Source organism: Pezoporus flaviventris, unplaced genomic scaffold (genome assembly GCF_033815535.1).
Source record: "Pezoporus flaviventris isolate CSIRO_AGI_PZ_B2104156 unplaced genomic scaffold, CSIRO_AGI_Pfla_v1 ptg000036l, whole genome shotgun sequence".
NCBI lineage: Eukaryota > Metazoa > Chordata > Aves > Psittaciformes > Psittacidae > Pezoporus > Pezoporus flaviventris.
Genome location: NW_026892584.1, coordinates 17,042,345 through 17,070,229, shown reverse-complemented (window position 1 = coordinate 17,070,229; position 27,885 = coordinate 17,042,345). Strand labels below are relative to the sequence as shown.

The 27,885-nt window shown below is 36.2% G+C and overlaps 1 protein-coding gene across 7 annotated transcripts in view; it reads left to right on the top strand.

Annotated features, from left to right (window-relative positions):
• Positions 1-27,885, top strand: part of RYR3 (ryanodine receptor 3) — a 223,905-nt gene that overhangs the window by 132,535 nt on the left and 63,485 nt on the right. For 5 of the 7 annotated variants that reach the window (XM_061463371.1, XM_061463372.1, XM_061463370.1 and 2 more), the window contains exons 42-57: positions 645-748; positions 4,545-4,680; positions 9,800-9,980; positions 10,427-10,535; positions 11,695-11,815; positions 14,908-15,077; positions 15,751-15,971; positions 17,214-17,304; positions 17,906-18,046; positions 20,275-20,456; positions 21,410-21,488; positions 22,840-22,929; positions 24,360-24,509; positions 25,869-25,931; positions 26,776-26,851; positions 27,037-27,160. In XM_061463371.1, the coding sequence (XP_061319355.1) occupies positions 645-748; positions 4,545-4,680; positions 9,800-9,980; positions 10,427-10,535; positions 11,695-11,815; positions 14,908-15,077; positions 15,751-15,971; positions 17,214-17,304; positions 17,906-18,046; positions 20,275-20,456; positions 21,410-21,488; positions 22,840-22,929; positions 24,360-24,509; positions 25,869-25,931; positions 26,776-26,851; positions 27,037-27,160 (2,038 nt within the window). The remainder of the gene's footprint in view (positions 1-644; positions 749-4,544; positions 4,681-9,799; positions 9,981-10,426; positions 10,536-11,694; positions 11,816-14,907; positions 15,078-15,750; positions 15,972-17,213; positions 17,305-17,905; positions 18,047-20,274; positions 20,457-21,409; positions 21,489-22,839; positions 22,930-24,359; positions 24,510-25,868; positions 25,932-26,775; positions 26,852-27,036; positions 27,161-27,885) is intronic. The other 2 variants (XM_061463377.1, XM_061463376.1) reach the window with 1 other exon arrangement.

Below are 27,885 nucleotides of genomic sequence, written 5' to 3'. Positions count from 1 at the left end.
GGCCACTGATAGTAATTTCGTATTTTTCCTTTAAAGCACTGAATATATGGGTTTTTATGTGTGCACATTAAATTTTATAACAGAAGGAAAAATATCTTGGCTAGATAGACGCTATATTAATAAGGTATATCAAGGCAAGATAGCATGTGATTACACAGTGCTTTAGCTGTTCACTGAGACCATTTCAATGCCTGCATTTGCCCATATTGAACACAGAAGATGGGATAAGACTAGAAGAAAGAAAACAGGTGACACTGAAGCTTGAAAATGTCTCTTTTGGATGAGTATTTTAAAATAAATTTTAAAACCCTGAACTGGTAAGGTTGTGCAGAATTGCATAGTGAATATATTGCTCTGCTAAATAGAAGGTATAATATCCCTCTGATTTTCTGTGTTGCTGATACTGATTTCTTCTCTGCACTTAAAACCAGTGTGGTTGAATAGACAAATCAAGTTAGGAAAACAAAATCAATCAGCAATTTATTTTAACATTGCTCAAAGCAGTTAACCATATTCTTGACTGAAAAACAGCCATACTATATACTATTAATATATTTATGTTCAAATCCCAGTGTGATTGCTGCCCTCTGCTGCATGACGGTGATTACTGCAAACTGTATTTAAGTACTAACTTTTTTCTGCAGCATTTCCTTCAATGAGAGGTTCAACACCACTCGATGTTGCAGCAGCCTCTGTAATGGACAACAATGAGCTTGCACTAGCACTGGAGGAGCCAGATCTCGATAAGGTAAACCACTCTGAGGTCTGCTCACCTATTTATTAAATAATGTACTTGTGCTAGAAGGGAAAAGGGCAAATTTGATCACAGTAATTTTTGAATATGTTCTCAGAAATACTTGCTCTAGGTATGTTCCTTCTCAAGGTAAGATTGACTGAGCAGTATTTTCCATTATTTGCTTTATGTTTAGTAGGAATCACAGCAAAACAGTTTGATTTCTATCTTCTGCATTCTTTCACTATCGTTATCAGGTAGAAAGGATGACAAAAAAAAAAAAGGCATGAAACAGGAGAAAGGCGTATCAAGAAACATTATTTGGGGAAGAGCAAATTTGAGAACAAAGAGGTGAATGTGAAGAAATTAAGCAGGTCTTTTGGCTTAAATAAAACAGAAGAATTGATGGGAATGTAGGTAAGAGCTAAGGGAATGGAAGGGCAGGTATTTGAAAAGAGAAGTTGGAACAGGAATTTAGGACAGTTGCAGTAGGAAACTGAATCCAGGACTCAGATCATTGGAAATAGTTAGGAATAAAGGGAAGTATGAGGAGAGGCAGGATGAACTAGAAATTGTGGATAAAAGGATACAAAAAAAAAAAAAAAGGCAAAAAAGTTCATTGTATGTCCTGGAAAGAAAACAGATTAAGAGATGGAAGATGGGTTCACAGTCAGAAGGAAAAGGGGGAAATCTGGGAATGGAAGTGATATGTGCTAGCACAGCATTTGAGGAACAGAAAATGAAAGGCAGGGTTTAATATGAATGGAGAGGAACAGTTAAGCACCTAAATGATAGCTTAGCACAGAGAAAGTCTCTGTGCAGTATGGGAAAACTGTGATGAGAGTGGAATGTGTTGTGGGCTGTTTGTGATCAGCATATGCTGTGGGAGAGGAAAAGTTGGGAAATAGAAATAAATGGGAGTGTGAAGGGGGTAGGTGGAAGGCAGAGACAAGAATTTTAATGGGGAGGGTGTGAGAGAGCACAGGAACATACTAATTAGATAAAAGTATGTTAAGAACAATTATCAGTTTTGTATCACCTGCAAAATTGCCGAGAGTGCACTCTGTTCTGCCATTACTAAAGATATTAAACAGTACTGGCCCCAGTGTCAATCTTTGGGATACACCACTAGTGACTGGAATGCCACCAATGAGTATCCTACATTTTCATGGAAAGTACTATAGGGCAAATCACTTAAACTGAATTTCACTGTTGACCCTTAATTGCATGTTCCTCATGTACTGATTGCTTACCTTTGAATACTTGGCACCACGTAAGTGGTGAATGTCTAAACAGTAACAGATATCAGCATCAACATGCTGAAAAATCAGGCTATATGTGTCTTAGACTGGGTCTCCCAAATTCATAAGTTGTTTTAGCTGTAAGAATGGTGACTTATTGCCTGACTTTGGTGAGTCAATAACTTTATCTAGAGCAGTAGGTGGATGTTATTCAGTAAACAAATCTACATACTAAATAACAACAAAAACCAAATACTGGATATCTATCAGTTCATGAATGTGGCATACATACTTTACTCACAGAATGACAGTGTTTCTATTCAAGTAAAATTTGCATCATAAAGCTTGTGTTTAAAGCAAATAAATTACACATAGACAACTTCTGAACTTTTGTTATTGCAAATTTGATCTCTTTTTACTGCAAATGAATGAATGTGTAGAAGGTAGAGGACTGGCCAGATGACATACTGTAGTAAACTGAATAGGATTAAAATTGTAGGATTTGGTGGTGGAATTATAAAATCTAAAAACGAGATGGAGAAGAGATGTATTCTCCTGATTTTCTTACATTTTATATGAGCTGTATCTCTAGACTCCTACAGACATGTGTTCACTTATACCTTCTAAATGGACACTAGAAAGCTATCATGTCTATTAGGAATTGTGTACTTTTCCCACCAAGTGCACTGAGTAACTTCCTTACTGTATACTGTAATAAGCAAATTTTTCACATCAGCCCATTTTTCTTCTGTTTCAGCCTTTTGGAGGCAACTTACATACTGTATCAGCAGAGGCATAATTCCTCTTCGTGAATTCTTAACTAGTTTCTCTCTTAGGGCATTAGGTGTTCCTGCTCTGGCAGGGGGACTGGACTAGATGATCTTTTGAGGTCCCTTCCAATCTCTAGCATACTGTGTGTGACTGTGTGTAATGACACTAAATGTGATCTCATGAATGGTGGAATTGCTATAGGGTGCTTAAGCAGAATAATGTATCTCCTTTTTCCAAATAGCAAAACTTATCTCCCTTTTGCCACCCATTTTTGACTGCCTTCCATTCTAAGAAATTATAATTTGCATCTCTTTTTATGGCTTCATGAAAGGTCCTGGTGTTCATTACCTATTGCAGAATATATTTAAGGACTATAATCATGTTCATATGTTGTCCTTTGTGTATTTTCAGTAAAAACAAAAATCACATTTCTGCAGTTATCTGCTAATTTCCATTTAAATGATTGAGAAAATATTCTGTAAATGATTGAGAAAATCAGTTTATTATAATTAATTAAATTTATCATCATATTGCAAAGATTTCTCTTAGTTATTCCTCTTAATAAGAAATGCTGTGTTAGGAATTTACATATTACCAAAATGTTAATCTTTTTTAATTTGAGAACTGAACATAAACCAGCAATGTGAGCTCACAGCCCAAAAAGCCAACTGTATACTGGGCTGCATCAAAACAAGCATGACCAGTAGGTCAAATGAGGTGATCCTGCCCCTCTACTCTGCTCTTCTGAGACCCCACTGGGAGTACTGTGTGCAGCTGTGGTGTCAGTATAAGAACATGAAGCTGGTAGAGCAAGTCCAGAGGAGGGCCACAAGGATGATCAGGGGACTGGATCACCTCCCGTATGAAGACAGGATGAGAAAGTTGGGGCTGTTCAGCCTGGAGAAGAGAAGGCTGCGTGGAGACCTCATAGCAGCCTTCCAGTATCTGAAGGGGGCCTATAAGGATGCTGGTCTCTTTATTGGGTATTGTAGTGATAGGAGAAGGGCTAATGGGCTCAAACTTAAACAGGGAAAGTTTAAATATAAGGAAGAAGTTCTTTACTGCGAGGCTCGTGAGGCACTGGAATGGGTTGCCCAAGGAAGTGGTAAATGCTTCCCCCCGGCAGTGTTCAAGGCCAGGCTGGAACAGAGCCTTCGGTGACATTGTGTAGTGCGAGGTGTCCCTGCGTATGGTGGGGGGGTGGCATTAAATGATCTTAAGGTCCTTTCCAACCCTAACTATTCTATGATTCTGTGATTCCATGATTGTTTTCAGCCTCTTAAAACTGTTCACTGATATTTATTAGTCTTTGAAAAATGTAATTTTTTGCATATCTATTGGAATTACAGTAAATAAATTTATAACAGAATATTTATTCTATTTATAGCAATTTAGTCATACATGGCTATTGATGTGATTTTTGAAGTTGCATTTTGAATGTTGTTTATGTAATGTTAAAAAAAAAATCAGAATTCCACAATATATTATTCTACTTTTCACATTCCACATTTTGTCTTGTTCTTGTATTGTTGTATCATCATATAATAAGGTAACTTCAGAAATGAAAGTGCTTGACTTTGACATCATCACCAAAAGCAAGAGCTAGAAACTAAGACTGATGCAGTTATGAACTATGTTGGTAGTTTCTCAGGTGAAACAACCTTCTATGTAAAAAGCTTGTATCAAAAAAATTACTATGTTCATTTTGTTATTGTTTTATATTTATTGTGATTGGTTTATATCTATTTTGAAAAATGTATTTCTAAGCAAATGAATAAGTCATTGCTTCTGTATTGTAGGTTGTTACCTACCTGGCAGGTTGTGGCCTGCAGAGTTGTCCAGTATTGCTGGCTAAAGGATATCCAGACATTGGATGGAATCCAATAGAGGGTGAACGTTACCTGTCATTCTTAAGATTTGCAGTTTTTGTTAATAGTAAGTGTGATTTCTCATCATCCAAATTCTATCAAAAGGTTTCCTTAAAATTACGTTTCTAACCAGAAAATGTGTTAATATATGGAGAGAGATTAATGTATACTGTTCTCACTACAAATACAAGATTACTGGTATATGTTGCTTATTGTAATTTTTTTAATCTTTATAGTTGCATTTTTTTCCTTACTCTTTTTGCAACTTGCATAAGTTCATAATCTGTTGAAGTAGCAAATGATATTAGGAATTAATTAAATAAGTAAACTGGTATTCACATATACTAGATATGTTGGTTATAAACATAACTAGTGAGCAGTGATTTTTGACCTTTCTTGGCCACTTATAGCACTGGAAGTTTTAGAGGTTTGTAATTAAGCCATTTTGCACTACAAAAAGCAAATTTCCAATAGGTCACATGTTTGCATAGTTGTGAGGGATTGGTGTTTGTAAAGCACCCTGACTGTGTACCTTTAATCTGATGTATTGAAAAAAGAGAAAAGTCTTCTCCTTTGATAACTGTCTTGTACTTACTTCTCTGGGCAATTTCCTTTTGAAATTTGTGAAATAAATATGCTAAAATCAAATTTAGGTTAATCTGAATGCCACTAAACAAAAAGCATTCTCCAACTCGTGTGGATTTTTTTTTCATCAAACTAGTTGTCGTGGTTTAGGCCACATAGCCCATTCGCTCACTCCCCCCCCTTCCTCCCCCTGCTCCCGAAGGGATGGGAAGGAGAATCGAAAGAATGTAACTCCCACAGGTTGAGATAAGAACAGCCCAGTAACTAAGGTATAACACAAACCACTGCTGCTACCACCAGTAATAATAATGATAAGGGAAATAACAAGGGAAGAGAATACAACCGCTCACCACCTGCTGACCAATAATACCCAGCCCAACCCCGACAGTGCTCTAGCCCTTCTGGGTAACTGCCCCCAGTTTATATACTGGGCATGACGTGCCGTGGTATGGAATATCTCTTTGGCTAGTTTGGGTCAGGTGTCCTGTTTCTGCTTCCTCCTGGCTTCCCCTCCTCCCTGGCAGAGCATGAAATTCAGAAAGACCTTGGTCAGACTAAATATTACTTAGCAACAACTAAAAAAATCAGTGTTACCAGCGCTGTTCCCAGGGTGAAAGTCAAAAACACAGCACTGCACCAGCTGCTAAGAAGGAGAAAAATGACTGCTACTGCTGAACCCAGGACACTAGTAATTTAGATTAGGGATTAGGTGAGATCAAATGATTTGTCTTCTCACTGCTCATCTGGTCTGCCAATATAGAAAATGTTAACAGACAGATAGGGACAGGCAGAAGGGAAACAACTTTAAACAATCTAATTTTTAGATTTTGACTGTTCTAGTCATATAATGTTATCAGTCTGAAATTAGCAAATAATACCTTAAACAGAAACAATAAACATGTTTGCTGTTCAGTTTCTCAGTTGATAAGCCTTTAGCTATTGAATTGCTAAACTAAGTTGATAAACTGCTGTGATAAGAAGTGTAGAACAAATAGTCATTGAGTTAATAAAGTGTGTGCTTCTCATTGTTGATTTTCTAAATAAATGTTAACAGCACTCTGTAAAATTAGATTAATATAGCTTTGATCTTGTAATAATTTATGTTAGACTAGATATTAGGAAAATGTTCTGTACTGTGATAGCGGTGAGGCACTAGAATGAGTTGCCCAGAGAACTGAATGCTCCATCCCTGGAATTGTTGAAGGCCAAGTTGGACAGGGCTTTGAGCAACCTAGTCTAGTGGAATGTGTCCCTGCCAGAAGACGCAAACCCCTGCAGGGAGTTGGAACTACATAATCTTTGTGGTCCCTTCCATGCCAATCCATTCTATAATTCTATGGTGAATAAACTTTGCTGGATGGTCTGCTAGTAGAATGAAGTTTTAGTTTCAAGTGTTTCAGCTGCTTTTTATCTGAGAAACAGTTATGGTTGGGGTTTTGAATCTTATTATGACAGTTTTAGAGGCAGCACTTTCAAAAATCAGATGACTAATTTCTCTGTGTCTCCTGCTTTAGAGGACAATTACAAATATAGATTAGTAAAACATTTGGGTTGTTGAGATAAAAGCAAACACACTTCTAAATAGATGAATGGATTTTGATTCTGGCCGGTGTGTCCCTGGAATAAGCAAAACCTTTTTTCTTCAAGCAAAATTCTTCCTTACGTTGGCCTCTGAAGTACATTAGAGCAGGCTTCAGGATATTAAAGCTGTTTTCAGGAGTTCAGTATCCCATCAGAAGGGTCATGGAGAAGAAATATAAATATAGAGAAGGTCAGAATAAGATTCTACTGGCAAATGCAGGGTACAAGAAATTGTAAACTGAAAATGTAGACTAATTCTTGATAAACTTCTGTTGACTTTAGTAGAGCAGCATTAAAGACTGATTTGATCTCTGTGCTTAAAAAAAGTTTCTTCCTGCCCGTTCTAAATTAAAACTGTCTGCAAGGGGCTTATGCTGATATATGCTTTCTTTTACTCTAAATAGCACTCCTCACAAAGCATATTTTTGGTGTGCCAAAAACTGCCCAAACTAAAATAAATTTTTACATCTAGATCTAAAATGTATTGGAAACGAACCACCAAAATGGTGGTTCTACCAAACAAACCATCAAAACAATATTGGTAGTGCTTTTATTAAACTAAAAATTAATTGCATGATATAATTTTACTTGTATTTGTTTGATTCTGCAGTATGGACTCAAATGGCCCCTTCCAATTTTTAAGGGCATTTTGTATTTGCCTCCTCAAAAGATATAGGAAATATGCAAGGATTCAGGAGCATCTGGTAGTTGTAGCTGAATGTTGTACGTTTGGATGATTGTTTGTAGAACTATGGAGAAGTATATGGTGAACTTTTTGAGATTACATTTTACTTACTGCATTGTTTTAAAAATCTTCATTTAAAAGGTTTTATCTAAATGAAGGTAAAATTGTCAAATTCAAGATTTAAAATCCTGCTTTTTCCCTGCTGTATGAAAAGAAGGTGAATGAAAGAGGGGGGGGGGGGGGGAGAAAATCAGTGCAAAGTCAGTAAGCAGGGCACCAAATCACAGAATCACTTCTGTTGGAAAAGACCCTTATGATCATCACATACATCCATACACCTAACACCATCAAGTTCACAACTAAACCCTGTCCTTAAGTGCCACATCTGCAAGTCTTCTCAAATACCTCCAGGGATGGTGACTCAGCCACTTCCCTGGGCAGCCTGTTCCAATGGCTGACAACCCTTTCAGTGAAGAAATTCTTCCTAGCGTCCAATCAATCTCCCCAGGCACACCTGAGGCTGTTTTCTCTCATCCTATGTTTCGTATGAAGGTCATACCAGTGTTTTAACTGTGGAAAATACAAGGCTGACATATCTAAAGTATTTAGCTGCTTTTTCTTGAGCCAGTCAGTCCCAGTTGTCCCATCAGTCATTGCCTTCTGTTGATTGTGACTTCCTGGTAACACCACTGCTGCTCTCAGCTAAACCAGTTTCTCATGATACTTTTCTGGTGGCTGCTAAAACTGCAACTTTCAGTTTAGTGCAAACTTGCTACTTGTGTTGGTTTAGTATTGTAGCTTGCATGTAGAATATAGACACTGATGATCTGCGCTACTGACATCACAAGTTCGTTGACTGTGAATGGTTTCTTTTCCTGTAATATGCTTTCTTCCTAACGTCCCATTAATTTCATATGGATTATCTGTATTCTTATAAGGTGCTCACTGAATTTCTGAACAGTTGTATTTAACCATAAGCTGCTTTTGACCCTATTATTATTCCTGTCATACTTCCACGTGCCACTAACTGCAGCCCATGAAGCTGTTACATGAAAAGAATTCATTTATATGAAGGTTCCTTTTCCTAATGACTTTTATTCAGCAAGCATCTAGATCAAAACCTGTCTGCCTGTACTTATACAATAGTTAAACCCACTCTTCCAATTTCAAATATACATACATTTTTCCACACAAAGCTGTTATAAATTTTGTTGTTTCAGGCAAACTATGACCTTTAAACTATAAAACTATATAAACTATAGAAAAGATGAAGTATTCAATTTCAGGCATTAAATACCAAGCAGAAGGTTTAACAGGTATTTAAACATGCAGTAGAAAACATCAGGAGATTTTGGTCTAGGTGTGTTTAATCTAAAATAGAATTTGTCATACTTTAGTTATATTGAGAAGATTAAACTCTGAGATGAGTTTTCTACTGATGAAGTACTAAGAACAGAATGTTAAACAACATTCCTTGCTTCAGCTGGCCCAGTAAAAGTCAAATAACTCTCATGCCCTGTACTAGGTCTGACTGGGATGGAGTTAACTTTCTTCATAACAACCTGTATGGTCTCCCCATTCAGGTCCTTCTCCTCCTTCCTGGGCCCCAGTGAGTAGGTCCAGGGTGGTCAAGAGGCTGGGAGGAGGCACAGCTACCACAGCTGACCCCAAATGACCAAAGGGGTATTCCATACCTTGATTTTGTGCTCAGCAATAAAAGCAATGAAAGCTCATGGAAAGCAGGAGTGGGGGCAGTGTTCATGGTTATGATGCTTGTCTTCCCAAACAACTACTGTTCATGCTGAAGTGCTGCTTTCTAGGAGCTGACTAAACATCTGCCTGGGAAGCAGTGAATTAATTTGTCGTTTTGCTTTGCTGGCATATATAGATTTTGCTTTCTATGCTAGATAGTTGTTATTTGAATCTATTAGTCATCACACCTTCTATTTTCATCCTGTCCCACAGGAGAGGCGAGAGAACAAGAGGCTTGTTGGCTTGAGTCAAAACTTGCTTCCTACCTTCCCCAATAGCCTTCTATTGCCTCCTGGGACTCTTAGCCTTTATACCAGAGACTGTAGTATTTGCCATAAAAAGCAAATTAACCTTCACTGTAGTAAAACTTTAGCAAAGCAAGTCACTGTGAGTTTTAAAGCTCAGTTTTAAAGCTTTACATAAAGCACACCTAATGCTGCCAACTTGTTACCTTTTTGTTTTCAAAAATAAGGATGGGGAGTATTTTTCTGCTTTGTAAAATTTAGGGGGAAAACATGGTTGTCCTCTGACTTAAGGATACCTTTCAGGAGAAAGTATGTATAGTGCTTTTTTTGGTCCTCAGGTGAAAGCGTTGAGGAAAACGCGAGTGTCGTTGTGAAGCTCCTTATTCGACGTCCAGAGTGCTTTGGACCAGACCTTAGGGGAGAAGGAGGAAATGGTTTGCTGGCAGCTATGCAGGAAGCCATCAGGATCTCAGAGAATCCTTCTCGTGACCTTCCCTCTCAGGCATATAAAAGAGAAGGGTACGTAAATGTGAATGCTTGTTTGGCAAATGATGATTTAATAGCTGTTTTACTCAAGCTTGGAATATATGGATAATAGGCTTTGTTATTCAATATTATACAAACATAGAGTATTAGAGATTTACACCCACAAGCAGTTGTCAGATGGAATTTGTAAAATGTGAGCTAGATAAAAGTGGAATAAGAGTTACAGAAGAAGCCTGAAGGGCAAAGAAGAGAATGCTGTTGTGGAATGAAGCTAAGGTAAAGTGAAAGAGGAAGATAGAAGGCTCATGTGAAGTCATTTATTACTGTTAATTACATGCTTACTCTAAGGATACCCCTGTAATCCAGAGCCAGGGAAAATTAATATATCTAATTAATAGTCTCTGGATCATGGACATAGCTCCAGAGAGGACCTATAAAATTACATTAGCAAAAATGCTCTGGATTTGTTTATCTTTTAGGGATGATGATGAGGAGGAGGAGGAGGAGATTGTGCATATGGGCAATGCAATCATGTCATTTTACTCAGCTCTTATAGATTTACTTGGACGCTGTGCACCGGAAATGCATGTAAGTTCATTTTGTCACTTGCTCAGAAAATGTAGATTTGTAAAAAGAACTGTACATGTCTAACTAAACTGTTCTCTGTTCAAAGGTATCTTCCCTTCAGAAGGTGGACTTTATTGCTTTTCTCTCTGTATCTAGACAAATATGTTTCCTGCAAGCTGTTTATAAGGAATCATGGTCTTCTGATTACTTACGGTTTTTATATATCTGAAATTTTGGGGACTTTTTATATGACTGTGGAATCAAAGCAAAGATGAACTACTAGTATTGCACATTTATACTACCATCGAAATTTCTGAAACTTTCTCTAGAAAGCCATAAAATACTTCTGTGATACAGAACAGCCTTTGTGTGCACTGATGAAATATGGTATCTGCACTGCATGGATCCACAGAAAAATATGTAAAATAACTGTTTTGACTGTAATGCCCACAACAGCCACATGCAAGACTTGGTTTTAAGTTAGACAGACTTCTGCTTGTCAGTATTTAAAATTTGTTAGTAGGATAAATCCAGCTGAAAATGCAGTATGTATGTCAAAACAAGAAGCAAGAAATTTGACTAACAGCTTCTGGCTACCTGTTAGCAAAGGTATTAGTTTTATTTTCTGTAAAGCTGTATGTAGGAGTCTGTTGCCAGATATAGTAGTTTCATGTTAAGAAAATTATTGGAAGAGATTTTCAGAGACAGAGGTTGTGAATATCTAATTTCTGCTAGAAGTTGAAAGGAGTTGGTCACCTCTTTGTTGTTAATGCCTTCTGAAATTTTTACGTCATAGGAATAATAGAAAAATGCATAGATGCATCAGACAGGTTTGCATTTATCCATAAGGTAAAGAGGCAAGCTCAAAACCTGGTACTATAGGTTCTGTAAGTAACAAGTCTTTCAAAAATTTCCAGTTTTATCACTTTGACTGCTTAAGGGATCTTATCCATATTTTGTGTGTTATTGGGAATTTATAATATTGTGAAATTAGCCAAATTAGGACAGATTCAAAAGTAGGCTCAGCTGAAAATCAACTGCTTTACAGTTCTGGGAGAAGTTAAATTTCTGTGCATTTTTTTCCCCCCAGTGTTTGAAAAAAAAAGCATATTAAGATCTGTATTTTGATGACATTTTTCTTATGTAATAAATTTCTTAACTGATTAACTTTCTCTAACAGCTTATTCAAAGTGGAAAAGGGGAAGCTATTCGAATCAGGTCAATCCTTCGATCTCTAGTGCCAACTGAAGATTTGGTTGGGATTATAAGCATACCACTAAAGCTGTCAACAGTTAACAAAGGTAACTTCAGTACTTTCATTGGACTAGTTCACCTTATATAAAAATCTTCTGGCACATAAGACTTCTGGTGTAAAATGGAGAAGTTTTGTTAGAGCTGAGTACAAATAGAGAACTTTTCTTCAGATTTTAATTAGGTAGCTATCAATTAGAGCTGCTTCAGTAGAACAAATACTCCTGTGGAACACAGAATATAAGGACATAGTTATACTACAGGATCGCACTGCAATGGGCTGTCCATCTCAGTGCTTGGTCTCCAACAGTGGCTGTAGAGATGCTGTTTTTTTGGGTAGGATAAGTAAGTCTGGACAGAGTTCCTTTGTACTTTCACATTATCCAGTTATTTGATTAGAAAGATTAGAGTGTACCTCCCTGCCCATTAGTATCTGCTTCTGGACCTGGTGTGCAAGAATGTATCTAATCCCTTTGGAATAATGTCTGTACCCGCAAACTCCTGTGGCAGTAAGTTCTAGAAATTCGCTATTTGCTACATAAAAAAAGTGTTTTAAGCATTTCTGCCCATCATATTTGAAAAATCATGGCACTCAGGTGAAGTTCCCGATGACTTGAAAAAGGGAAATATAACCCCCATTTTCTGAAGGGGAATATGGAAGACCCAGTGAACTACAGACCAGTCAGTCTCACCTCTGTGCCTGGCAAAATCTTGGAGCAGATTCTCATGGAAGGCATACTAAGGCACATGAAAAAACCCGAGTTGGTTGGTGACATTCACTAAGGGGAAATCCTGTCTGACCAATTTGGTGGCCTTCTATGGTGGGATTACAGAACTGATGGATAGGGGCAAAGCAGTTGATGTCATCTATCTGTACTTGTGCAAAGTGTTCCGCACTGTCCTGCACGACATCCTTGTCTCTAAATTGGAGAGACATCAATTTGATAGATGGACCACTCAGTGGATAAAGAACTGGCTGGATGGCCGCACGCAGAGTTGTGGTCAATGGCTCAATGTCCAACTGGAGACCAGTAACGAGTGGTGTCCCTCAGGGATCGGTGTTGGGACCGGTCTTGTTCAACATCTTTCTAGCTGACATGGACAGTGGGATTGAGTGTGTCCTCAGCAAGTTTGCCAATGACACCAAGCTGTGTAGTTTGGTTGATACACTTGGAAGGAAGTGGGTCCAGAGGGACCTCGACATGCTTGTGAGGTGGGCTGATGCCAGCCTCATGAAGTTTAACCATGCCAAGGGCAAGGTCCTATGCCTGGGTCGGAGCAATCCCAGGCACAGCTACAGGTTGGGCGGAGAAGAGATTCAGAGCAACCCTGTGGAGAACGACTTGGGGGTGCTGGTTGAGGAGAAAATGAACATGAGCCGGCTTCAGTATGTGCTGGCAGCCCAGAAAGCCAACCATATCCTGGGCTGCGTCAAAAGGAGCATGACCAGGAGGTCAAAGGAGGTCACCCTACCCCTCTGCTCTTGTGAGACCTCACTTAGAGTACTGTGTACAGTTCTGGTGTCCTCAACATAAGAAGGACATGGAACTGTTGGAAGTCCAGAGGAGGGCCACAAGGATGATCAGGGGACCGGATCACCTCCTTTATGAAGACAGGCTAAGAAAGTTCGGGCTTTCTGGAGAAGAGCCTTGAGAAGAGCAGGCTGAGTGAAGACCTCATAGCAGCCTTCCAGTATCTGAAGGGGGCATATAAGGATGCTGGAGAGGGACTCTTTTCAGGGACTAAAGTGATAGGACAAGGGCCAGTGGGTTCAAACTGTAACAGAAGTTTAGATTGGATATAAGGAAGAAATTCTTCATTGTTAGGGTGGTGAGGCACTGGAATGGGTTCCCAAAGGAAGCTGTAAATGCTCCAGGTTGGATGGAGCCTTGGGTGACATGGTTTAGTGCGAGGTGTCCCTTCCCATGGCAGGGGAGTTGGAACTAGATGATCTTAAGGTCCTTTCTAACCCTAACTATTCTATGATTCTATGATTGCATTTTTTATTATGCTCAGCTAATATTAATTAGGACCCTTGTATTGTAGTATTTTGTGATTTGTGGTATAGCAATTCTTCATTCATCTTGTCAGCTATAATTTTCGATGTCTCATTTATATCCTTTCTCAGGCCTCATTTTGCCAAATTGAAGAATCTTAAGTTTTCTTAGTTTCTCATCATAAATGCTCCATTAACTGCATCATTTTAGTTGCCCTTCTGTGTACCTTAACTACCTCTATTCTGCAGTCCCAAGAAACAGAAAACAGCTGTGGGATGCACACAAGACACAAACATGTTTTTACTAGTAACGTGAGCACACCATAGTTTGGTTTATGCACTCTGAACTCAAAGTGCAGAAATGTGTTGATCATCGTGTTCTTGCTTGTTATGCAACTGTTGATTCTTTCCTTAAAGTGGTCAGTGTGGTTATCCAGGGTGGATTTATATCCACAAAATAACTTCCAAGATAACCATACAAGTTGAAATTTTCTATGAAGCATAAATTCAACAGAGGATGACATTTTTATGGCTTATCATCTTCATGTTCCCCATTGATTTCTCCATATTTCATGGGATATAAATTACCAGTCTGTCATTTTTTTTTATAGTGCAAAATACTTTTATCTTCCTTTCCCTCCTTCTGTTGTCTTTTCTGTTTAACAGTTATTGTCTATTCCACTTTACAGTCAGAGATGGTTTTTCTCATCCACAGTTAACTTCTGTGTAATTTTTGTCTTTCCCTTAGGTTCTATGCTTTTTTAGTCTAGCTTACATGAGACAAAAATTAAAATTAACCTTTTTTGCCTTCACAGTTGCTATATATTTTTAATATTTGCAGTAGTATATATCTTTAATTATACCATATAAACACTCTCCGTATTTCTAATGGAACAAATAGATTACCATTCATTCTTAAGCTGTCATTTAATAGTGAAGTAATAGTAAATTGCAAATAATAGGGTGTTTTGAAATAATAGAAACCTAGTAATCTTTTTCAGCACACAAGAAAACAGAACAATAATATAATTTTCATTGAACATGTGATTTTACACATTAAATATAATTTTAGTGTCTTTCACTGTCTTGCTTTTTCTTGTTTTATCCGTTATCTACAGTTAAAAATTAAATTATATATTTATGTAGATGGCACAGTAAATGAGCCAGACATGTCTGCAAATTTCTGTCCTGATCATAAAGCACCCATGGTACTCTTCTTGGACCGTGTCTATGGTATTAAGGACCAAAGTTTTCTCCTTCACCTACTGGAAGTTGGATTTTTACCAGATTTAAGAGCCTCTGCTTCTTTGGATACAGTAAGTATTTTACTATGGAGTTCAGGTGCAGTGGCTGAATATAGTGGCTTCATTAGTGTAAAAAAATGGAATTTCAAGTCAAAGCAGCTATTTAAAAAAAAAAAAGATAGTGTAGGCTTGCTGTAAAGACAACAGTAATAATTCTGTTACTATTAATTTAGGTTGTTTAGTTACAACCTAATTGATAATTAATTAATGCTTATTATCTTAAGCATTCAGTGCCACTTTATGAATCAATAGTGCAATATAGTTTAGAAACTTTTAATACAGGCTTACATTAATTATACAGTAAGTACATTTGTAATAGGTCTACTGATTACTTTTATTGTGTCTTTCCAAGAGTTACACTGAAAACTCATATACGTGTAGTGAGATCAAAAGTGGTACTTAATGCTTTGTGGTTTTGTTAACCTCTTTAAAGAAAGAAGATGCTTTTTTTTTTTTTCTCCTATTGGTTCAGAGTACAGTGGGGCAAGAGATGGGCGATAAGTGGATGACTTGGATTTTATCAATTGAAAAAAAAGGCATTTGTCCTCGTGTTATGAATGGATATAATTTTAGCACTCAGTCATTAAGGGGACTTAAGGAGTATTTAATTATTCTGTTTTATAGACTTCATATCTAGTAACCTTTATTCCATATGATACTAACAGTCATTTACTACTTCACACAGGTTTCTCTAAGTACCACAGAGGCAGCTCTTGCACTAAACAGATATATTTGCTCAGCTGTGTTTCCATTACTTAAAAGATGTGCTCCCCTCTTTTCTGGAACAGAGCATCACGCCTCTCTTGTTGACTCCATGCTTCACACAATATACAGGTTATCCAAAGGACGTTCCCTTACAAAAGCACAAAGAGACACTATTGAAGAATGCCTGCTTGCTATTTGCCAGTATGTATTATACCTTGTGTACAAATTGATTTCTTTTGTGCAGTATATGTATTTTAGGAATTTCTTTCTTTGTGTATAAAGTAGAACTATGATTATTTTATTCTTGTGTGAAATAAATTACCAGAATGCATGATAAGATTTGTTTTTTCCTAAGAGAAAACAGATTTGATTTTTCCATTATGGTTACTGCACTACACAAACCGTCATGTTGATATGAGCTTTATGGTGATACAGGATAAATTCTGATTATTTGTAAAAACAAAACCCCAGTAATACCAAAAGTGTTATTGCAAGTCTGACAGTAAGTATGTGTCAGGGAATTAAGGGATTGATGTCTGTGGTTCTGATTGGGGTGTGAAGAACCTTGACTGTTGTTTAAAAAAGAAAAAAAGAAAAGAAAAACTACCTCCCACTCTCCAAATCCTAAAACTGAACTGAGCACTGAAGACATATCAAGAATTGAAATGTAGATTTGCCAACTGAATCATAATTCTTGATCTTTGTTATAAACTGTAGTGCTACTTGTCTGGGCAGTGGACTGTGAGATTAGTAATGCAGTGTGCATTTTCGGTTTGTGCATAGCGATGGACCCCTGCCAAAAAAGAGGATAGATTGGAAATGGAGAAGATTTGGAAAAAACAAAAAAAAAGCGATCAACATAAGGAATAATTTTGCTCCTTTGGAAACAGCTTAGGAGACCAGGAATCTTCAGCCTGGAAAAGTGATGACTAAAAGGGAGATATGAAAGCAGTGTTTTTATCTTGATTTTGAGTCTATTGATCACTGAAATTAAATAGCTAGAAAAAAATGCTGAGTAATTTATTCAGTCTCCTAGTTGAGATTTATTTCTTACAAGAATAATCATAATGTATTTTCCTGCTCAGTTAGGAGTGTGTTGTTGCTTTTTAGTTTCATATCAGAAACCATTCTGTTAGGTCATATTCTGTTTCTTTTGCTCAGATTATTCTATGTATTCTGAAAAATATCCAGCACCCTTCCCTCTGCTGTCGTCTGATACAGTCATACACATTGTCTGTCCACCTAAGATAGTCCAAAAGTAACACATCTTTCTGTGCTACATTCTTCTATATGTAGATGAGGCACAGCGAGGTTCTTTAAGCACATACCATTGGTTTTTCAAAACACATTTATAGTGATTTGAATTCTAATATGCAAATTTTTACTGGACTGTATGAACTTCACTAAGAACTTCTTTTTTTTTTTTTTTTTTGAAAATTACAGCCACTTACGTCCTTCTATGCTACAACAGCTGTTGAGAAGGCTAGTTTTTGATGTGCCCCTACTCAATGAATACTGTAAAATGCCTCTCAAGGTAAATGCTTTACTTTCTGTACATATATTCCATGTAAAACTTACTTCATGATAATCCGTCATTGTTATGTTTTTAAAAAACAGAACGGGGCAGGGTGAAGCACAGGTTTTTCCAGAGAGATGGTTTAAAGGGTGTACTAGAGGCTCCTTTTGCAATGTTTTGAATAATACTGAGGCCGCCAACTACAAATGACAGAAGTAAAATCAATTTGAGTTTGTAAAAGGTTTTACCAGAATCTGTCATGTCGTGCTTTATACCTTTTCATTGACTCTGTTTTTACCATCCGAGTTAACCTGTATTCACATGGTGACAATCCTGAAATACTGTAATTTTGCTTCTGTCATCTCTGAGAATCCCACAGCTGCAGCTGGGAATAGTACACACTTTTATACATTCAGAGTATGGGCTCTACTGCTCTCCCAGAAAACAAAAGAAGAAAAAGAGACTGTTTTTATGAGCCATTAGAAATGAAGAAACAGAAATAAATAATGATACTTATGTAACTGTTTAAATAGATACTGGCAATTCAGAGTTCACTAACCAGTATGTTATTTTGTTAGGTACTGATGTTTTACGTGCGTTTTTTTCTTGAAAATTCTAGCTTCTGACAAATCACTATGAGCAGTGCTGGAAATATTATTGTCTGCCTTCAGGAATGGGAAGCTATGGAATTGCAGCAGAAGAAGAATTACATTTAACTGAAAAATTATTCTGGGGAATATTTGATTCCTTGTCTCATAAGGTAATGACTTTAATACACATTACAGTATGGGGTATGATAATTTGTTGTGACAAGTGCCTATTTATCAGTTCATTATCTAATATAGGGGATATGGCAATGAATGCTTTTAATGAAGTAACTTTCTAATGAAAAATTGAATGCTGAATCTTGAAAGATTCTCTCCAAACTAATGAAATATAACACATTTGTCTTGATACACCCATATAGCTTTACACTAGTAATAAGGCAGATTGGTTGCTGTGCTAACAAGTTGGTGATGTCACCTCTCCTATTTTAGCTCTACTAAACTTTTAAAAACACTTTTTACTGGCAGAAAATTAATTTTAAGAAATGTATCTATATGCTTGTCAAATAGTTGGTGTATGCGCAGTAAATCTACATTGTTTGCAAACATAAACTTGTTTGGGATTTTGGGGGGATTTGTTTTGGGTTTTGTGGTTTGTTTTTTTCTTTGTTTCTTTGTTTGCTTTCTGGGTTGTTTTTTTTTATTTAGTTTTCTGGTTATTGCCCAGCTTACAAAATATAATGCAACATTCTTAGAAATATTTTTTTTTCCATTTTCCTGTTCCAAACTGTGATCCTGGGATTTTTTTTTTTTTACTTGCTTATTTTTGGTCTGAGTAAGAAATAGTTCTGATAGGAGAAATGCCTTACTCAGTTAAATTATTATTTTTTTTTTTTGCCTGATTGAGCTCAAAAATCAGATTCTTGCTATGGAACAACAACAAATTTTTCATAGCATTTCTGTGAATTTCTGTTCAAATTCTTATTGACAGATTTAGATGCTTGTTTCTGTAGGCATTCTGATTTACAGTATCAGTCTCTGCATTACTCTAAAACTACTTTTTAAGCCTTACTTGCATTTGATTCTAGTGACATTTACTTCTCTCACTGCTGTCACAAGTGCAGAGTGTCAGGAGGGCCTGACGCAATAAAATGTTTCCAATTAGTGCATCTTGGCTTTTTACAAATAAATGATGATATGTTTCTGCCAATATTGATGGCCCGCTATAATAGTATTTTCATATTTCTCTAAATGATCGTAGTTGTTGTGTAAATCTGAAACAAAACTAGAGGAAGTTAAAGTGTTGAAATTTTAAGCATTCTGCTTGCTTTGATATAAACATGAAAAAACTTGTTGATAAAATTATAATGGACCTTAATATTATGAATATATATATAATGGTATAATATACTTTCAGCACTTTCTTAACACAAAGTGGTCATTCAAATTTATAGTAGCGTATAAAATTTCTAATAATGAAGCAAGAGAAATATTTTTGTAGGTTTTTTTTTTTTTGCTAGAAATGGTTGGTGTCTGTGTTGTAACATCAAAAAGATGCCTGAGCTATCTGAGTAAAATTTATGAAAAAATTATGATAGCATCAAACTCTTGCACTTTAGTGTTCATCAGTAGATCTTAAAGCCTTTTAAAACTGTATCATTATGTGCATTTTACAGATAGGAATCTGAAAGATAGAGAAGTGATTTTTATTTATCCTAAGCATACTAAGAATGTTGTTTCAAAGCTGGAAGGAGAGCCTTGCCTACTGTGATCTGCTGCCACTTCTTCTAGAACGTGTTTTTTTATGATTTAGTGTGTAACAATTGACCTTGAATATGTTTGATGGCAAGTTGCTAAAGATATATTCTTCAAATGTAATTCTATCATCTCATATTTTTATATATCAGGTACATCTGTGTGCTTTCTAGAGCTAAAATGACTATTCAGAAGAGCAAATGCACCTCTTAGCAGGACAGTTTTTGAAAAATAATGAACTGCCTTTGCTAAAGTAAAATACAGCTTCCTTTAACCAGTATGATTTAAACTGAAACAGATTACAGGAAAAGAGGGAGAAATTACAATGGCTTCTGCAGCTAACATAGCAATTAGTCATTTTAGAATTGAAGCTGTATTTCATAGATGGCTGTACTTCTATAACTAGGCAAACAGTAAGGCCCCTTACTAGCCCAAAGAAAGCTTAAGAGTCATACTTGTATGATATATACTTATAAAAGTGCCAGCATCCTTTCATGTTAATTTGAGTAGTCTTTAAAATGTATCAAGTTGGTATCAAGAGAAATAGATGTTGTGCATGAATAATTTTGCTCTATGCTTAATTTTTAAATGTGCTTCACAGTTTGTTTGCATCTTCTAATATTTGGACATACGGCTGCTTGCTTTTCACTAACATTTTGCATGTTTTTCTGTTGGATTTTCCAACCAGTTCCTATCTCTCCTGCAGAAGTATGATCCAGAGCTCTTTCGAATGGCTTTGCCTTGTCTAAGTGCTATTGCTGGTGCCTTGCCCCCTGATTATTTAGATACAAGAATTAAGTCAACTTTGGAAAAGCAGACTTCACTGGATCCAGAAGGAAATTTTGATCCCAAGCCTGTCAATACAGCGAAGTGAGTCATATAAATCATAGCAATTTCCTTTCCTTAAATATTATTGTTCTATTCCTTATTAACAATTTTTTCTCCTCTGTAGGAAAAGTTGGCTAGTCACTGGCTTTTTAATGGTACTAGTACTTTTCAGAAGTAGTGTAGGGATTTTTGCTTCCTCCTGCCAAATACTTCACTGCGATATATCCTGTTTACTCGATATAAAACATCTTCTTCTCAGCACTGTATGGACATTAAGTACTTCCCTGTTATATGTGCAGACTACGTAACAAATTCTATACTTCTTGTCTACTTTATGCCTAGTAATTCAAATGTTTGAGATATGTACACTTGTAATAGGTTTGATGTTATCATTATTTAGATTGTGCTCATGACAAATGGTACAAGATCACCAAAATCTGGTGATTCAGTTGGCCTATTGCCCAATTTTTATAAAATTCCCAATTTTGAGTACTGATCTCAATCTGATACAGAAAGGTAAGCAGGTCATGTGTGATGATTTAATAGAGACTTGGCCTTTCTAGTAATCTTGTGCTTTTAAAAATCAAATTTCTAATATGTTTATATTCAAGAACTGAGGTTCACTAGTTGATTCTTGCTATTAAAGACTTGCCTTTGCATCATTATGCAATGTGAAACTTCCATGCAAATATTATCCTGTATTAAGAATTGTCAAGAAAAATATCTGTAGGTTATGGTGAAGGAGTGTTTTTTTTCTTGTGATTTCAGTGTCTAATAAGTGCAGCTGTTACGTATTTGAAGATTCCCTGTAAATGCCATTATAGCTCTTTATTTTGCAGCATTTCTCTGAAAGAAAATGGAATGGCAAAGCCGAATGTCTTGCCTTTGTGTGGAAGTGAAGCATTCTGATTAGCGCTATATTATACTGACATTTTTTTCATAAATCAGACTGCAGTGACTTATGATTGAATGACCATACTCTCCTTTGCTTACAGCCTTGTACTTCCTGAGAAGTTGGAGTATATTGTCAGCAAGTACGCTGAACATTCCCATGATAAATGGGCCTTTGATAAGGTAGGAATTATTTTAATACCAGCAACGGTCAGGAAAGGACTAGTTAATAATACCTGGTATGAATATTGTAAGAAAATGGGACAATTTAACTGATAAGCGCTCGGTCAGAATGTGTTAATGTCTGCATATTTACGGGTATGTGGAAGAAATCTTTTGCTCAAGAAAATGAACTGAAATTTGTCAGTTTTTCAAAGTGGGCAGAATTTATTAGACAAATATTTGAAGGAAATGAAAAGGGGGCACTGGCTTTAGTTTTGTTTGCTTGTTTTTATTAATAAAATTGTGTAGATCTTACCTTTATTTTGCTCGATAATGATATTTTTTGACTGGGAGGCAGAGATTCAATTTTACTGAAGCAGCTCTGTGATCTAATAGTGTATCTGGAAAGTCTAATGTCCTTTTTTTATTTCAGAAAATGCAGCTTTAAGAAGGCTCTTCCTCTAATTTTCCAAGTGCTCTGTCACTGTGTTGTGTTTCAGTTTCACCACTTCAAAATAGCTACAAGATGAGACAATATATACTAAGTGATACATCTTTTTAATGTTTCAGTGAAACATTTAAAAAAGGCCTTTTTAAGGTTACATTTGCAAATATATTTTATTGTTAATAAATATAACTTTCAGAGTTAAATTTGAGCAAAATGAAGTTTTGGGGAGTTGACAGTAGTTTTTGATAACTGTGTTGGAAATTTTCTGACATTGAACTAGTTAATTCAACCCAAGTAGGAATTTTAAATCTCTTTCATTCAAGGAAAAAAATAGAATTTGGGTTAAGTAACTTATTGTAACTATTAATAAAAAATGAATAACAATTTTATACAACACTTACATAGAAATAGCAATTCTGTTGTTGTGTGGGGCTATGTATGCAAATTTGTAGAGATATATATATATATACAGAAGGATATAAATATGCACACATTTGTCTCAACCCATAAATTTCAAGTAATATTGTTTGAGGTAAAAGATTCATTAAAGTTACATTCTTTAGTGCTTGAGCTGTTAACGTTGTATTTTCTGTGTTGCTGACTTTAACCTCCCAGAGAATAGACTCTTTACCTTAGCTACTACCATCTTCATGCTTGAGTCCATTTCAAGGACGCCAGTGTGTATTAGGCTCAGACCTGGTTTCACGAGACCTACTACTCATAGGTGGCATCTAATTTGTCAGGACCATGTTTTATTCCAATGTATCTACAAATGGGTGCACGTTCTTATAACAGAAATTTCTGTGGCACTGAGTAGCTATTGGAATAGCTTAGCAGTTCAATACAACAAAGTAAACTGGATAATTTGCCATTACTCATCTATGTTGTTCTCATCTTATTTCAGTATATTTATTTTGCTTTCAGACTAATAGTGGGTGGAAGTACGGTGTTTCACTTGATGAAAATATGAAGACACACCCATTAATAAGACCTTTCAAGACTTTAACTGAAAAGGTAATAGAGGAAATTATAGCTGCATTAATAGAAATTAGATTGATATGTGTACTTTTTAAAGTCTATTTAAAATATATGCTGTAAGAGACAAATTAGAATTATTACAAATAATTCTTACAAGAATTTGTGGAATTCTTGTGGCTGTTAAGAATAGAAACATTTATATGCTTAAGGAGTTGGCTGGATAATCTTACACAGAGTCTTGTATAATTTGCTTCTGTTGGGCCGTCTTCCTCTGCCTGAGCCAATTTGTATTCAGAGTATCTATAGCACAGGATTTTCAGGCCTTTGTGGATGAGGAATGACTGGCAGAAAGTCCTGGGTTTTCAGATAAAAGTGTAATTTAACATAGCTGAAGGCAATTTTGTCTTCAAGAAAGATGGCAGAAAAATTTAAAGTATAGAAGATGCTTCAGTAGAAAATGGGAAACATATTTAAACTATTTTGAATAAACTTTCATTTGAATTTCTTGACTAGACATGAATATCTTCTAGTGGTCAGAACAGTGGACTGATTTGAATTCTGTTACATATTTTTCAGTGAAACCTTGGGTTACTCATAACTCAAATATTTGTCCCTTTTTACCAAACTTTTCCTGTTCAGAAAATGAAAATGATAAAAAACCAAGAGGGGTTCAAAAGGTTTAATTTCCCAAGGTTTGTAAATTGCTTTGAAGTCTTTGGAGAGGAGCTGAGGAATTATTGGTTGAGTTGTTATTAAAACAGTTCAAAGAGATTTTTCTGAATTGTCTCAGATTAGACCTTTTGAACATAGAAATCAGGTCTTTTCATGAAAAGTGTCATGTTAAGTAATTGTCATAAAAATTCTTATTCACGGTATGACCTGAAATACTTTTATTAGGTTGATTTGAAGGTCTTAATATGACATACTCAGAATTTTCTTTGCCACAACTTTTCAGATTTTCTCTAACACCTTTACTTTTCAAAAGAATGTTAGAATAAAGGCTGTTCCCTAATTTTTTATCGATGACTGTATTTATATGAAGAGGTACATAGATCAGTGACATTCTAAGAGTGGATATAAATATAGAAAGACCAAAAAAGGCCTTGTGCTGATGCATTCAAATGTACATACTTGCCTAACTATTTTCATAGTACTTGTAATGCCATCAATTTTGTATTATTTTGGGCTAGAGGAATTAATGAAAAGGTTTCCAGATACAAACTACATCGTTGCTCCAGAGCTCACTTGAATCCTGTTACTGTGTAACAGATATTCCAGAAATAAATACTACTAGGAATAAAATGAACAAAAAAAGTATTTTAAAGTTTTTCTCATGTGTCCTCAGATATAATCAAATTTTGTTTGCCATTGTGGCATGTGACAATTTATAAATAAGGACAGAATATTTTTATTGTGTGTTTGTTACTTGCTAAATACAGAGAAATTTTACATTATTTTCTTCAAAGGAAAAGGAAATTTATCGTTGGCCTGCCAGAGAATCACTGAAAACCATGTTGGCCATGGGATGGAGCCTAGAAAGGACCAAGGAAGGAGGAGAAGCAATAATACATCAGCGTGAAAATGAAAAGCTCCGCAACGTATCTCAGTCTAGCCAGGTAAGGCAGAATTGCTTAAATTTAGAAAGCAAAAGACTTGTTTGTTAATCTACTAAGAAATTATAAAAAACTATGTTAATTTTATACTCTTCTAATGAAAATAAACATTTAATGTTAGAGTTCTGAGATTGGAAGTCATGTCACTATAATAAAAACTGTGAAGCAACACTAAAGAGGGGATTGCAAAAAAGACAACTTTAAAATGATAAGGCTGTCACCTATCCATTTTCTCAGAAGACATGGAGACAGTTTTCATCTACTTATTTAATAATTGCATGCTGAGACTGCTGCGCACTATGTGTCTTGGAGGTGGGCAACTATTTAAAACTATGACGTGTTGAGGAATTTTTATTGTAGCCCTTGAGGTGAATTAAACATATATTTGTGCTCAAATATAGTGAGATTTAATGATAAATACCTTGGAGCTCTACTACTTATGGCGGAAGGAGCACACAAAAGATGTGCCAGAAGCTGATCCCTTACATACAGTTGCACCAGCACTGATTCTCTGTGAGCATCAGGCACCTTAAGCATATGTTGGGTTCATTCCCCAGCAGCAGTTTTGCTTACCACAAGTGGCCCCTGAGCACTCTTGTTACAAGACAGCATTTCTTATCTTTTCAGCAAACTTCGCTCCTTACAGGGAGTCCTCCTGTTTCTGGCAATTGTGCTTCCAGCCAGCTGAGCCTTTTCTGCACTGCGCCTTTTTGCCCAAGAAGATACATATAAAGACATGACTGAGTAGGGGATTTCAGCACATGTTTAACTTAAATACATGATTGGAATCACTGATATATATGTGATCAGTTACATTTAACATAGGTTAAATAATGCTTAATTTAAGCACTTAAGGTTTGTTGCACTGCAGCTCTCATACTTTAAACATTTAAAGACTCCATAAATATACCACACTCCTCCTTTTTCTTAGTCTGTAAATTGCGTGAGACAATAATCTATTTTAACTTTATGTTGTGATGTCTTCTCTTTAGGATATAATTCATTCACACTCTTGCCACACTGTTCTGTCATGTATTAAAGGCGTATCTTGTATGCCTCATGATTGGTCTCCTCTCTTAGGCTGAAAAAGCATGGATCTTAGCATGTTGCCAGTTGTTTTAAGTAGGGAGATCTAAGTATCTTCAGTAACCTTCTTATTTCTGCAGATGTATTCTGTTAATCATCCTGTGTGTCTTCAGCACATTGCAAATAAAAGGTGAACAGAGGTTCGATAAGAAAGTTTAAAAATGAGAATGGTGTTGCTCTAATCAGATCAACAACAGAGATGATGTATTTCAGTATTTGATTCTTTTATCTGAAATACTTTTTTACCTGAAAATAATTCCTTTTTCTTTCCTGCAGGGAAATGGATATAACCCAGCACCACTTGATCTCTCTAATGTGATGCTTCCTAGGGAGCTTCAGGTTTGTGTTTGTGTTTTGCATATATTGTGCTGAAAAGAATTAATATATTTGTTCTTTTATAACTAATGGCTTGAATTTTGTCAGGTTTTATAAGCCTATTTCATAGAACCGTAAAATCATAGAATAGTTAGGGTTGGAAAGGACCTTAAGATCATCAAGTTCCAACCCCCTTGCCATGGGCAGGGACACCCTACGCTAAATCATATCACCCAAGGCCTTGTCCAGCCTGGTCTTGAACAATGCCAGGGATGGAGCATTCACAACCTCTCTGGGCAACCCATTCCAGTGCCTCACCACCCTAACAGGGAAGAATTTCCTCCTTATATCCAATCTAATCTTCCCCTGTTTAAGTTTTAACCTGTTACCCCTTGTCCTATCACTACAGTCCCTAATGAAGGGTCCCTCCCCAGCATCCCTGTAGGCCCCCTTCAGATACTGGAAGGCTGCTATGAGGTCTCCACACAGCCTTCTCTTCTCCAGGCTGAACAGCCCCAACTTACTCAGCCTAGTGTTTGTGATATGCTTTTGTAAAAAGGTGCAAGCCATACTATTTATATATATATATATATATATATATATATATATATATGAAAGAGATTTCTACTGTTGATCCTATTGGTGCTTTCTGAGTTCATAGAAAAAGTTATCATGTAACTATGGAAGGCGGTGTAAACAGCATGTGATATATATGTACCCTGTGCCTATGCTGACTTCGAAGAACAGACGAATGTAGAAATGAGACTTAACTGTGAAGTTTCTTTACCACAATAGTGTAAAATTACGTAGAATTACAAGTTTTGTCACGTCCTAATTTTGCATCTTGTGTTTTCTGATGGCAACATAGGGAATGGCTGAGGTAATGGCAGAAAACTACCATAACATATGGGCCAAAAAGAAGAAAATGGAGTTGGAAAGCAAAGGTAAGCCGGAATGCTGTAAACCACACACACACAAAAAGACAAAAAAAAAAAGACAAAAATGAGGGAGAAGAAACAATCTGAAAGAGGACAGTGTAAGACAATCAAAATTGAATAGTTCCCTTTTGTTCTTGAAGCAAAATAAATCTTACAGTCAAAAAACTTACAGTTCTTTCAACTTACTAAAGGTGGAGGTAGTCATCCTTTATTGGTACCTTATGACACATTGACAGCTAAGGAGAAATCGCGAGACCGTGAAAAGGCACAAGAGCTGTTTAAATTCCTTCAAGTCAATGGTATAATCATATCTCGGTAAGTTGCACATTTTTTTTTAGATACTTGCTTACATTCTGTGCAGGAACCATGATGATTGTCCTTATCTTGCTGCAGTCTGTTAGTAACATAATTACCGTTTGACATATCTTATGTAAATCAGAATCCTTGTTATTTTTATGTTTAGAAAGACCTTTCTGAAACAGTGTAGACAGGTAATATTTTTAATAAGTATGTGATCACAGTGGATACGAAATGCAACAATAGTTTAATTAAACAAGCAGGTGACTCAAAACTTCTAAATTACCAGCCAGCAGTGTCAGTAAGTGTAGTGGGAAAATAAATCTGAGGTCTGATACTGAAACACATCAATGTGCTTTTTAATCCAGTTTTTAAGAAAAATGTTGGTTTGAATTCTGTGGAGCAGTCAGACAAAGTGGCTGTTTTGTGGGCATTTCATACTTCTGCTCAAGCAGGAGTGCAGACTTTTAAATTGAATTGCTGTGTCCGGAAGTCAGCTCTCCTGCAGGCGCATACACTGTCAATGAAATGAAAATAACTCATTATACTGTATTTTTTGCTTTATATGATGGAATTGTAAGTTAATATACTGTAATTGTTATCCTTTTTTTGTATGTGAAACCCCTGAGGACTTAGGAAACTGCAGTTTTGCTGGCATCTTTGTAAAATAAACTCTATTCATGAACAATTTTTTTCTGTATGTGCAGTCAGATGATTTCATTTATTTCTGTTTTTCAAGTCTG